The sequence below is a fragment of the Copidosoma floridanum genome, unplaced genomic scaffold (genome assembly GCF_036245765.1).
Source record: "Copidosoma floridanum isolate Cflo_tuat_1 unplaced genomic scaffold, Cflo_Japanese_pri ptg000030l, whole genome shotgun sequence".
Lineage (NCBI taxonomy): Eukaryota > Metazoa > Arthropoda > Insecta > Hymenoptera > Encyrtidae > Copidosoma > Copidosoma floridanum.
In genome coordinates, this window is record NW_028321907.1 from 29,972,107 (window position 1) to 29,986,770 (window position 14,664).

Consider the following 14,664-nt stretch of genomic DNA (forward strand, 5'->3'; position numbering starts at 1 on the left):
TAGAAAATTTTAAGGTATGAACTTTGACAAAAAAAAAAAAAATTTATTAACGATAAAAAATTCCTTGCCGTACAATATTTAAAATGTTTAATTGATTTTCCAAATCATTTTGTGTAAATACATTTTCAGGATTCTTACATTTCAGTACTAATACCAGTAGTTATTATTCCTACTTTTAAATTATATTTAAATAGTTTTCTCATATGAAGTATAGTGTCACAGCACAAGCCATCAAATATACTCAAGCTTCTTATCAACATAACAGCATCTAGTTTAAAATTTAAAACATGTGGTGGTAATCCTTAATGTATGTTATTTTGACTTTTTATCGAAGCCTGTATGTAAATTCCATCATCACTGCTGTCAGTACCTTTTAATTTCGCACAATCTATACGGTATAAGTATTTTCTGTTTTCTTAATAAAATTAAACATTTTATTACCTAAAATATATAATAGTTTGTTATAAGTTGTTAGGATTACTATGTTAAGGCAGCTATTTTTACCATCCCCATGAATTTCGTCACAAATTTTATCTGTTTTTCATCCCTGAGACATTTTAAAACACTTTATGGTTCTGTTTCTAATGTCTTAATTTGTCTCCCTAAATAAAGAAGTTTTCACCGAATGGAAAATTGTTACCATATAAATCTTTTAAAGTCTTATTCACTATTTCCAAAGATTTTTATGGATCTTTTAAGGTTCATCCTAAATAGTCACATTTACTTCTCGTTATTTTTTTTTTCATTAGATTCGTATTCTAAAAAAAATTTGAATGTTATTTAAATCTAATCGTAACCAAAACATTCTATGTCTTGTCATCTCTTAAGATAACAAAATTAAAGCAATTTCCGTCGAAGCCATAGTTATAACTTTTCTCTTTTTTTAACAAAAAATGAAAAGTTAGTATTTTTACAAAAATGTTTTTCGAGCACATCCTGAACCATTCATGAAATATTATTATGTAATATAAAATACAATCGATATAGCATGTAACGGGGTGCGCGGGGGGGAGGGGAAATAACATCAGAAACAGGACGTGACCTCATGATCCACCAAGTTGCATCTCGATCGGGCGGCTAGACCCGAAAACCCTCGTCGCCACTCCTCGTTGATCCCGTAGGTCGATTTACCTGCTTGTAAGCCTCTATCACTGTGTAGGTGTAGTCAGGTGCCTCAGGATTACGGCAACATTCCCGTAGAGCATGCACACCAAGGACTAGAGGCAACACTGAAAATCTAATTATATGCAGAAGTACGGGAACACGGAATTCTCGAGTTGGGTACAATACACACATATACAGAACCAATAATTCAATACTAGAACGTTCCTAGTTAAGTGAAAAGAATAGCAGATATTAAAGGTTGAAAGAATACAAATTTATATCTATATCAATATCTATGTGGGTGTGTGTATACTGCAACGGGGAATCATATAAAATTAACTGATCTACATGACCGCTGTCTCTCTCGTACAAGTTGATCCCTACACGACAGGCAGACCTTGTGAATCAAAACAAAAAGACGCGCGCAAAAACACTCTCCTTAACTTACTTGCTTTAACGCAGACTCTGAAGGTGACGGATTATAATGAGAATCCCTTGATCCTGTGGGAGGAACTGGTGAGCGTCCCCACCAGCCAAACTCCGTGGTCTCAACCTGGCGTGTGACATCGAAATTCTCCGGGTACTCGGGCGTCGTTGATCTTGTCTCTGGCTTGCTTTACCGACCGTTGTTGGCGCACCTAACCTCCCTTTTGCTCCCGTAACAAAACTCGTGCTACGCTGCCGTCTCGTACGGACTTTCAAGCTGGTCTCCAACGCCTTGCTCCGCTCTCCATCGCTTTACTCCTCCTCTCCGGTCTCCCCTCCTCGCTTCTGCGAACACCTCGTGGCTGAGCTGTGATAAGCAGCGTAACGTTATGAGTTTCCTTAAATATCTTATATATTTAAGAGTCGTGTTGAAGTAATCTTAAAGCAATAGCAGTATCTCCAAACGTACTGTAAAGTATATAACTAACTGTTATCATACTTTTGAAAGATTCAGCTCCAATCCCCCAATTTAAAATTAACGAGAAAAAAAAAAATTTTTTAAACGCCTAGAGCCTTTAGGTAACACTTTTCGTCATGTGAACCCACAAGTATTGCCACCCTGGTGGATTAAAATAGAACCCTAGTGGGCCACAATCATGTGCTCATACGTATAGCGCGAGCAACCTCCAATTTATATTACTTGAGTCTATTGTTAATTTTATTAATTACGTAGGCGATGGTAAAAGAAAGTTTATCGAAAAAGAAAATGTTTTAAATATGAGTCATATTTTATTTTCTGGCATAACCTCTGAAACTGTAAACAAGATCCAATCTGTAAACAAATCTCTTGTTTTAAAATTAAGTGAGTTATTCGGAGCCCCCCATGAAATAAAAGTTGTGCTATAGCTTTTGAAAAAAAAGGCCAGCAACTACATTGTGTATGTAGTTGCATAATAGGGCTGAATGGAACATCGAAACATGTAAACGTTGCAAAACTAATAATTTTAACTTAGTTAATCTATTATTTTAAATCAATTTCAAATATACTGTTACATCAGCACATTTTTAATGATACAGAACTGAAGAGTGCTATATTCAAAATAAGGTTCATTATTATATTTTGATCTTGTTTTCAGTTTTAGAGGTTATGCTACAAAATAAAATGTAACACGCATTTAAAACATCTTCTTCTTTGATAAACTTTCTTTTACCATCGCCTACATAATTATTAAAGTTAAATATAAAAATCAAATAAAACATATTGGAGGTTGCCCGCGCTATACGTTTGAACACATGATTAAGGCCCACTAGGGTTTTATTTCAATACACCAGGGTGACACTACTTGTTGGTTAACACAACGAAAATTTAGTTGCCCTATTATTAAATAGCGTCTAACTTTTTTTCTTCTAACCTAAGTTGTTAGCGTCAAATTGAAACAGTAATATTCTAGAATATTCATGTACCTAATGTTTCTTTGGAAACTCCTATTCATTTAATTTAAACCAAGCCGTTAATGTTGTTTCAGAAATTCCTTTCCATTAAACTTGATAATAGCTGGAGTCGTTGAGACAATTCTGGGCCGTTTTAATAGTAGCCAATAGGATAAATGACTGATTTATTGTATTGTACCACCATTGAATTACCAACTTCAATTCTTTTATTACTATTTTTTATTTTACACATGTAATTATCACATCTATTGTTACTAATTAAACATGTAAATTTAATACGGGCACAACTTAATCAAGAAAACTTAATAAATATAGTAATATTTGTTATATATAATTAATATAATTCCATTCTAGTGGGTGGCTGGAGGGGGGACCAGAGGTGGATCTCAAAATTATGAGAGGCAGCTGAGTGGGTAAGGGGGTCTCGAAAAAATGAAATATTTTCTATTGGCTTTAAATAAGGGAGAAATATTAAAATTTTTACGTTATTTTGAAGGGGGCTAAGGAAAAAGTTCATAATTTCAATGGGAAACGAGACGTAGTGAGAGGCGGTTAATGACGAAATTTGGTCTTAGAACTATATATTCTTAGATATAGTTATATGTATTTAAAAGTATTTTAATTTTAAAGTTGAAATATGTTGATTTATCTGGATCGCAAAAAAAAACTATCAACAACCGGAAGGGATGAAATTTTTATTTACTTGTTATTTTATAATTTCAGATTCGGTCAATTCATTGTTGATACTTTACCTCTTAGTTCAGAAAAAAATTTAGTTTTACGTGAAGGACAAGGAAATAGAGAGAGTGAAGGGGAAAAAATTTTGTTACGAAATCGCTGTCTTCAACTTTTACATTCTATTTTGTTTAGTGGCTCCACAATTAATACGAGGTAATAATTATTTTTGTATTTTAAGAATTGGACCATGTGTATGATAAAATTACGTGCATGAATAATATTTTATCTGTAAGTAATATATGTGTCTTTATGTGTTTATCTTTAAGTACTTGTGAAGAAGTACCAAAGGTATTGGGGTACGATTGGATCTTACTGTTTCTTCAACCCATACTACATAGTAGTACAGTTATTTGGGGCTTGAGAATTTTAGTAGCCATTCTGTCAGTAGAAAATCTATTACTCAAGTTTAAGGAAGGTACTAGTAATGCAGGTTGGTTGAAGCATACGGATCACAACAAAATAGATTCACACTTAGGTAAGAAACATAATAATAGTATTTATGAAAATAATATTGACATACATAAAACTTTAATGTTTGATCAATAATCCATAGAAGAAATAATAACTAATAATATATCAGAAACGCATATTAAATTAGAAACATGTAGAAAACTATTTAACATGAATTAACAGAAATTTTAAAACTTTCTGAAATAATAAACATCGCTTTCATTATAACCAACAGCCTTTCGTATCTACAAAGGGACATATCTTTTCAGATCACTCATTGAAAGTAAAAAATAAAGGACATTAACTGATTGATAATTGTTCTTAATAACAATTCTTTTGAATAAACTCGTTAGTCTCAATGATTTTAACTAAGAGAAGAACTATTACTCTATATCCTCTTCGGTGCAAAGTACAAACTTAAGCGTCTGAAGCGCACAGTTGCTGTACATGTAAGCCAAAGTAGAGTATATTTTTTCCTTAACAAAAAGTGCAATTTACTTATATACTTGTGAAAACAAAGTAATGATAAGGGCATAAAGTGCGATCTGAGGGTGAAAAGCAGTAGTTGTTCTTGAAGCTCCAGGTAAGAAAAATTATGTGGGAGAGCTTATGATTTTCAGAAAACTAACTATTCTACAAACGCTTTCAAACTTTTGCAGAAGCACACAAAGTTCTTTGGACCCTGGGAAAGTATATTAGACATGTACCATTTAGAATGAGATCTGAATCAAGCTACACAAGCCCTTCTACCTAGCCCTGTACCCTTGTTCAGTAAAAAGTACAAAAATTATCGAGGAACAGGTCTAGGAGATGCTAGTAGAGGGAATCATTGAGTCATCATTTTTACCTTACAGCTCTCCTTGTCGTCTTGTTGTCCAAAAAAATGACACTATGTGCTTCTGTGTACATTATGGACGGATAAAATCTATTACCATAGTCACAGTGTATGATAGATGTCTTTATTTAAGCCAGGTAGTGTAACCACGAACGGCTCCACATTTATTTTAATCTCTTCACGAAAGACAGTGGCCCTGCTGTCTGTTTTTAAAAAATTGGGGCTATTCTTCCATCAGAGGCGATCACCATCACAGAGAGTACAAAACCGTGACATATAATTTAAATACTATATGAAATTTTTCTTCTGTTTAAAAATTTATAAAATAAATCAAAGTTATACTGTAAGTTATGGAAAGTGGAAAAACACGCAACCAACAGCAAAATGAAAAAAAAAGAAATGCCAAAACAACTGGTAAAAAAGCAGAATCGGTTTAAAGGTTACGAAGTTCAAAACGATCTATTTGCAAACAAAGAAATGTCTAAAAGGTTTTTTTTCATATTTCCAGATTAATAAGTTACGATAACATGTTTGTAAAACCTACCCTTAGAGGAAATAATAGTCATGCGCTTATTACACCAAATTCTCAGATGTATAAGGATTTGAATGCTTTCCATAGTTTATATTTGAATTACGATGATAGCTTACGATATTTAGAGTCGATTAATGCACCTTTAAATAACAGTAAAGGATAGAAAATGTACAAGGATAAATATCCTATTCTTGAGGAAAGCTTGCAATGAACAAAATGAATTTTTTGTGTGTGCTGGGATAGTATCGGAGTTTAGGAAAGCCATTATTGACAATGGAAATATCAAAGTGACTGCATTTGAATGCATTTCTGATACTCATCTGCCACCTAGAGAAGCAAAAACTGGAGCTTTTGCTGTGATTTTATTCTTCTACTTAGAAAAAGTGCTTTGCTAAGCTAATGGAGCTTCTGATCTTTTAATGGGTATTTTTGTTTCATCACTAATTGCTTTTGTGTTAGAAAACTTTTTTTTGAAGTCACTGGGAGTTAAAAAATTCACAAGTTTCTCTGATGCCCATTGAGATACTTTTGACTATTGAAGTGACATAAATTTTACCCTTATAATAAAGTATTTTCTACTTGTTTAATATTAGTATTGACAATAAACTTATTTTATTATAAATCTTCTTTTGTCTTAAAATCATCAAAGTCGTAAAAACTGATTAATAGGTTTTATATTTATTGGCTTACTACCGTAAAAGCAGTACAGATCAGAAGTAGCGTTTCTTAAGGTTTGACAAACAATTACAATTTTATTATACCTTTCCAAATCTGTATGACACTGAATATCTTTATTGTCATCCATAAATTTTTCAACAGATACTAGAAAGTATAGCTTTTCATCAACACACATAGACAGTTTTTTTAGACATCCCATGTCATGCACTTAATATTTATTACTTCGTAAGACAGAGTTTCGTTTTGAAATTATAAAAACCAAAAGCTTAGCAATCTCGAATTATCGAGTGGTACACCTGTTTCTGCAATCGCGTGACGTACAACTTACTTCTTTTGAAACAAGCTGCCATCACGAAGCTCAAACTACGCGTGCAACCTAGAACAATCTTATAAAGTGCTCATCTTACAACATTAATTCGCAGTGGTACATCCAAGAATGTGAATATTTAACAATTTCAGTATTCACTACTGCTTATGTCCACAAAAAAATATCATACACAATTTCGACAGCAACTTGTACTTAATGTCAACTCCGAAAGATCAGCAGTTTTAACCATCAATTACTGCGTAATTATTGTACCACGGCTGTGCTCGTGTCAATCGAGAGTGACTAGGTTAAGCTCTGATTGGTCGTTCAGATCCTCAACCTGACGCAAGTGCAAAAGTATAAAAACTCGTAGCACATAGCAATATTCGACTTTTGTCTTTTATCAAGTGCTCCAAATTAACTGTAAAGGTTTGAGAGTGAGTTCTGTAGCGTCTTTCAAGTGGATGTAAGACTTAGTTCGCTGATTAAGCTACGTGTTAGAAGCATGCATTTCAAGCAAATGTAAGACTTAGCTCGGTGACGAAGCTGTGTGAGAAAAGCTTGAGCAAACCAGACCACTGTAGACTCGCCTAAAAAGTAAATCAAGGAGGAAGAAGAAAGAAAGAGCCGTCGACTTGGGTTCTGACTTTAAAAGCAGCAGACTAATTATTGTCATCGCCACGAGTACTCTCGTGTAGGATTAGGATTATCATTGCGGTCAACCTTGTAAGATATTGCGACTGCATGCGCGCAAATAGCAGCTTACCAACGATCATAGAAGTAAGTTTAGTTAAGAAAACTATAAATTGTATAAACATTGTAAATGCAAATCAAATTTATCAAATCATTAGATAAGACATTACTTGGTTTTTGAATAAATCGACTTTCTCAATTCAAAAACATTTCAATTACTAAATTATATGAAACAGTTTAAAATTCAATATTCTAATTGATTAACACAATTCTTACCTTGATGAATAAATTCAATGTCAAGGTATATTTAAATAGACAATGTATTACAAATACTTTCATAAGGACGTGACATAAAAAGACGAATAAGATACGCTACTACCGCATGACAAAAGACATAAACTCAAACAGTAGGTCAACGCCAGCTTGGTGTTCACCACTCCGTACACATCGCTTGGTGAAACCTAATACTACAACGTCGAGTTAACGATTGAAAAGAAAAGTATACTGTAAGTAAAAGCAAATACAGCTTTCGGGCCGCGATGGCTGGTTCTTGATGAACAAAAATTGAATTGATTTGTGTATAGAACGAATCTACGAGTTTTGCCCTTCACTTATAGAAATTTAGATGTAACATCTTCACTATTGCTTTGATTGTCATCGCAGAGTTCATCCTAAATACTTTTTTGATCTCCACATTTTCTTCCATCGTTACTTAGATATTTATTGGAATTTTCAGTAGTCATTTCTATATCTATACAATCAAATGTTACAACGCATTCTACTGTATCAGTTGAATGAGCATTATTATTCATAAAATATCTTTAAACGTAAGTCATCATTAGCAATGTTCTTTTGCATTTCTACTGCACTTTTATCTTTTACTAATAATATATGTATTGCCTTCTAAAACATACTTTAAAATAGAATCCATTATTATATTTTTCAACTTTTTAGTAACAAACTTTTAATGGATTTTTTTTTTTAAACTGTATTTGTTCAAGAAAATATAGTTGGGACAGCCGTTATGTAAAATGCTTCTTTAACTGATCTTTGACCTGCACATTTGTAATATTTATGTGAAATTCAATCACTTTTTAACAAACAAAGCTCATATTTACGAATGCTACTTCTGTCAACAAAGTCATCAGCTGTAAGCTGCTCAGAACAGATTCTGCTCCATTTCGAAGGTAGTAAAATCTTTTTATCTCATTGCTTTTAACTATTTCTGTCGCAACAAAACATGTATATATATATAGATTCAAGCAGTTGGATTTTAAAGTAACTGTTTACTAATCTTTATTGAGATTACTAGTGTTATTAATGTGATCGAATTGATTTTTTGGCAATGAAAATTCAGACTAGAACTAAAAAAATATATTGTAGAGAACTCAACAAAGCCAATTGATTGTTATAAAATCAAACAGAAAATATTATCCTCTAATGCTTCAAAAAAAATGTCAAAAATGGTAAAACACGATTTTTAGAGTCGGAAACGAACAACAAACAGTTACAACAGTAAGCCTTAAAAAAAAAAAATGTATGTATAATGGCAAAAAACGAACAAAATAAGCTCTAGGTGATCCCAATTGTTCCAGTGGCTCTCCCACATAATTCAAAAAACCTCGTTTTTTGAGCAAATATTCAAAAATTAATAACTCTGTTTTGCATAAACATAAAGGGCTAAAATTTGGCAGAGTTGTAGCTTTAGTGATCTTCAACAAACCCAATAAATTTTAACAAGATCAGATGAATAACTTCGGCAAACCGCAGCTAAATTCAAAAACAGGTACTTTGGCGGAACAGCCTTAAAAAAGTTGTTTACAACGTTAGATGAAATTTTTTGCGGGATTGTATTGTTTAATACTTAATTTACAACTTACCAAAGCATCAAATTTTTTCGCAGTGTGCAAGTAGCTTAAAAAAAGGTTAACCGCATAGGTATTTTTTGCACATGGCAGTATGGCGCGTGAGGGGCAATGAGCTGCCGTAACCTCCTATGCATCAATCACGTTTCCTTTCTGTAGCTTGACTGCTGTGTTATCGGCCGAGTACGTTCTAACTGAAAGTGCTCTCAAAAATAACGCAATCTTGAGAACAAATAACCAACTTTCACACTGAAAAAATTTGACACTTTGGTAAGTTGTGGATTAAGTATTAAACAATGTGATCGCGCAAAAAAATTTCATCTAACGTTGTAAACAACTTTTTTTAGGTCATTTCGCCAAAGCCACTTTTTTTTCATTTAGCTACAGTTTGAAAAAACTATCCATCCTATCTTGTTTAACTTTAGTGTGGTTGTTGAAGATCACTAAAGCTACAACTCTAATTAATTTTAGCCCTTAATGTTTATGCAAAATAGAGTTATTAATTTATGAATATTTTCTCAAAAAACGAGGTGTTTTGTGTTTGCGAGAAAACCACTGGACCAATTGGAATCACCCAAAGCTCATTGTACGTCATTCTTCTAAATTTTTTTTTATTTTTTATAAGGCTGACTGTTCGTTTCCGACGCTAAAAATCGTGTTTTACCATTTTTGCCATTTTTTTTGAAGCATTAGAGGAAAATATCTTTTGTTTGATCTGATTACAATCGATTTGCTTGGTTGAGTCCTCTACAATATATGTCTTTTGTTTTAGTCTGAATTTCTTGAAAAATTACCGACATTTCAGCTAATTCGATCATACTATATAGGTATTTGAAACTTAAGTTTATTAAATGCATCAATGAATATGTGTCAGAATGTAACATGACCTTTTTTATAGTTAGTTAAAAAACAGCGAACAAGCTTCTAGAATATAACTTCAAGTAAATATTTTCCCAACACTTTTTTTTTGTTAAAAACTAATTCATACTGCTTTACATTTGGATATAGAGCACGACTGTCTTTATATGAAAATCTGAGAATGCCAATATTTCAACATCCTGCAGATGTCCTTTTTGAGGCAATACAAGAGGAAGGATAACACACAATGTTTGCGAACTTCGTGCAATGTAATAGTGTGTTATTCTTCCACTTGTATTGCCCTGAAGAGAAGATCTGAAGGATATCAAAATATTGGCATTTTAAGATTTTTATTGATTTACAGTCATGCTCTATATCCAAATATTGAACAGTATTTATCAAGCTTATAAAATATTTTAATTATGGACCTATCTTTCAGCCGTATTTAACACAGAAAGATAAAAAATCCTCTTTCTGTCTTTATTAAAATGTTTGACATATCTTAATTAAGTTTACTCTCCTATCTCCAAGCTAGACCATGTGCTACATACAGTAAAAAAAATTTCATATACAATAAAAAATATTTGTTATTTCTATATCATAGTCATGTTTTTTTTTCAATGTTAATTTCATTTTTACTTTTGCATCATAACAACACGACGTATTATTGACCATGCAAAAACAGTGATTTTTTAAAATATTATCTAATTGTACTTAAACTTTGCACTTCAAATTTATTAATAGTCATGAAAAACGCTAAAACAAAAGAAAATTGCTTTCTGTATAAAATAAAAGGTGAAAAGTATAAATTTCTGGTATTAAAAGTTATTTTTAATATGAAAACTCAACTTCCAATTTTTTTTTCAGATGAAAGTTTTGCTTCAATATTGCATTTAAGTTTTTTTGTAATTTGTGATATTGCAAGCTATCAGGTATACAAACATTTTTTATTAATAGAGCAATTATTTGAATTTTATGTTAAGCTTATGTGAAGGTACGCCTTGACGATAACCCGGCTAAAAATCGATAATGTCACGTTAATTATTACGTGATAAATAGCGTGATTTTTGCACATCACGTGATTATTTGCGTGATTTATAACATGATTTGTTATAGTTCGATAATGTCACGTAATAAATAACGTGATTTTTTGGCCGGGAACTTTTTAGCATTTGAATTGAAAATTCAAGTAAATATCACTGATAGATTTAACATCATCGTAAGAAGAATGGGGTATGCTGTAATATTTGTTTATTTTTCCCTTCAGATGATTTAGAAATTTATTATTGAAGAACTTAGCGAATTTTGTATAAATATAGACACACACATACACTATTATATGTATTATAAATTTGTTTGAGTGGTGCATTTTACACCACCCTCCCTACAGCACACACACTAAACACTTACAGACTCCCACAAAATAAGTGAAATTTAGTCTTTTCCTGCCCTATCAGGTAGGCTTATTGTGATGTGTCAACTTATCAACTTATAGTCAGCTAAGTTACTTAATAAATATTTATCGTGCAATCGGTTGCACTTGTATACATGTTATAAAAATTTTCTATAATTATTTTTGTTTTAAGTAGAGTATGATTAAGTTTAAATAGTTTTCTCTTCTAAAGATTAAATAATTAAAAAACCATGTACATAAATCTTATTTTAACAGTAATGGTTAAAGTGTGCGTATACAGAAAGCACCCTTTTAAATGATTTTGTTACAAGTAAGCTTCTGTTTTGAAAATAGTAAGTTTCATCTTTATAAAAATTCCTTTTAACAAACCAAAAAGGTTAGGTAAGTTTGATGTGTTGGGTTAATATTTTGTAAGGAATTAAGCCTTTATACACTGGCCATTCATAGTATCCTTCCTAATCACTTTAAAGCCTTAAAAAGTTCTGAAATCGTAATGTAAAAACGGTCAAGTTTTTTTTTGGTGCAACATACATTTTGTGTGACGCTTGTAGTATAATACTGTCTTATACTCGTACTTTTACAAAATCAAACTAAGTCATATTGACTTTTGCCCTAATATTTTCATGGATTTTCGACATAGCAAGGCATTAAAGTTTTTAATGTGAGGTTTGCAATATAGATTAGTTTAATTTTGTTAAAGTGCGAGTATTAGACAGTATTATATTACAAGTACTATACAAAATGTATGTCGTACCAAAAAAAAAAAAAATTGACCATTTTAATATTTCAATTGCAGAACTTTTTAAGGCCAAAAATTTATGTTGGAGAATCCATTTCATTGACAGTGTATAAAAGCTTCAGAAATTTCTTACAAAATATTAACCCAACACATTAATTGTTCCTAACCTTACTGTTTTATTAATAGGGATTTTTATAGGGATATGATAACTTTTCAGGAAAACACCATTTTTTAAATGTTTATGTCGAAAAACTTAATTACTTTCGATGTCGTTCATATTAGAAAGTACCTGATCAAATCAAAGTATGTACAACATGGCTGCAGTGATCTTCAATAGTCCTACTCAATTTCTACTTAAAGTTGCTTGGATAAACATGTTTTAAATATATAAATGTGTGCAGAGGTTGATTTATACAAAAAATTCATGCCACATGCAATAAATTTTTTTTTTAGTATGGTTTTAGGACTTGTATCTATGATGATTTTTTTTTTTTTCTCTTATTCAACTACTTTATGGTGCAATTTTTATCAATTTTTTCTTTAATCTTATTACAAAAATTAAGTTACTTTTTCCAACTAAATTTTTCGATACAACACTTAGTAGTTATACACATCAAAAATTCTAAATGTGTCATTTATTCAAGTAGCTTTTGTCTTTTTTCTTTGTATGCATCGAAAGAATCTAAACATTTCAAATTTACAGTTATTCAATAACCAAGAAATTACGACCATAAATAATTGACAACGAAAATGCGTACGAAAGCCGTTAAAGTGATGTATAAGTTACTTAAAAAATTGCTTTTAGTAAATGTTTTCTCATATTACTGCTTCTCAAAATATTGTTTAATAATAAATGATTATTAACTATTCAAATCGCTGACTTAAGAATGTTGGATACAATCTTTCAGAGGGGTTGCGAAGCAGCGTCAAGGGTGTGGGAAGCTCACAGCATTACCGACAGAACGTAATACAGATTTTTCCTGTGAAATGCATGTATCCATGTTATAAACCTAACCAAAGTTTTAATTTTTTTTTCAAATAATCGTGATTTTCTCTCGAATGAGTATGGATACTAATAAAAATCAGAATCATATTAATCTGCAGTAGTTAAAGTATCGAAATATAATTTTTGTCGATTTTTTGACTATCACTAAAGTATGTTATTCTTACGTCGCAAAATTGTTCCCATAACAGTCTGTGTTAAATTGCTTATCTTCTATTTTAAAATATCTTAATAACTATATGGCTTAGATTTATCAAAAAAAGACGTTTGTTTTGTATAACACATAGAATGAATCAAAAACTGAATTGAAGCCCTCAACTATTGGCGATGATTTGTATTCAACCTCTTTAAACTAGACTCATGTTTACAGCTTATTATTCAGGGTACTTTGACAAATAATTAGAGTTTCTAGTCTTATTGATTAGATTATGTTGATATAATTACAGCTGTGTTACACGATTTATTGTAAATAGCTTTTTTATTGAATAATACGTAAATCAGTATATTTCTTGATTGCGTCTTTGACTCATGACACACGGTTTTAAAAAATGGAAAATAAGATTATGTTTTTATCGTCTGTGATTTCAATCTTCTCCTGGAGCTTCAAATTATGTAGCCAAATTTGGGCTTGATTATTTATGAGAAACGATAAACTTAATTGGCAATACTTCTTTCTCAATGATATAGCTATTTTTTTCAAAAATTTGGTTAATTAACTTGATACTTAAAAAGATCTAATTGTTAGGGTAAAAAAAATTTTAGTTTTTTTTGGATTATCCATTATTTGTTATCTATACTTAATATTTATTAAAAAAATCAAACTCTTTTTACATGTTATTTCTCTATCAAGACCGTAAAAACGGTACAAATAATAACTCATCTCTGTTACTCAACAAATATAACAATTTACTGCTGATAATTAATTTATTTATAACAAATCCTTATTCAGGTATGGAAATTAAGGTGTTCACGTTTAAGGCGCACAAAGTTAGAGGTTACGACAACAAGGTATTGGTATATTTGAGATATTTAAATGTTCATGCATACTTAAAAATTGCCGCCGAATAAGTATGTAAGTATAACTGCCTAAAGGTGAGATTACATGGAGTCTGGCAGTCGGCTGTTACCTTCATTGCAGCCTACTAGAGTATGAGAGAAAGACATGTCCGATCAAGTGACCATATACAACTTTCTCGGTCTCGTGTGCAGACTTCCAGACTCTATGTAATCACATCCTTAGCAACACCACGTCTTGTCTGTTTAAATGGCTATGGGTGCATGTACATACACATGGGTGACTCCGCCGTAAGTGGCTCAAATCGTGTCCAGAGCTCGTATGACGTTTTGAAGCTAAATTAAATTATGCTTGCCGTGCCAAGACATGTTAAATGTTATGAGTTCTTAATTACTTACAGATGTAACCGATATCTTGTCCCTTTCACGGAGAAAATTGCAAAAATCACCTCAAAATGTTAGCTCCGACCACTTTCCAAAACTCAACTTTTCAAAAAAAAGACTCTCGCATACCAAAATAAACTTTTTTTCTGAAATATTTGCATCTACATTATAA

At 31.6% G+C, this 14,664-nt stretch overlaps 1 protein-coding gene across 1 annotated transcript in view; it reads left to right on the top strand.

Moving 5' to 3' along the window:
- bchs (WD repeat and FYVE domain containing 3 bchs) overlaps positions 1-14,664 on the top strand; it is a 1,547,413-nt gene that overhangs the window by 766,934 nt on the left and 765,815 nt on the right. Inside the window, exons 21-22 of the mRNA XM_089597159.1 lie at positions 3,706-3,873; positions 3,987-4,195. Coding sequence (XP_089453285.1) covers positions 3,706-3,873; positions 3,987-4,195 — 377 coding nt within the window. The remainder of the gene's footprint in view (positions 1-3,705; positions 3,874-3,986; positions 4,196-14,664) is intronic.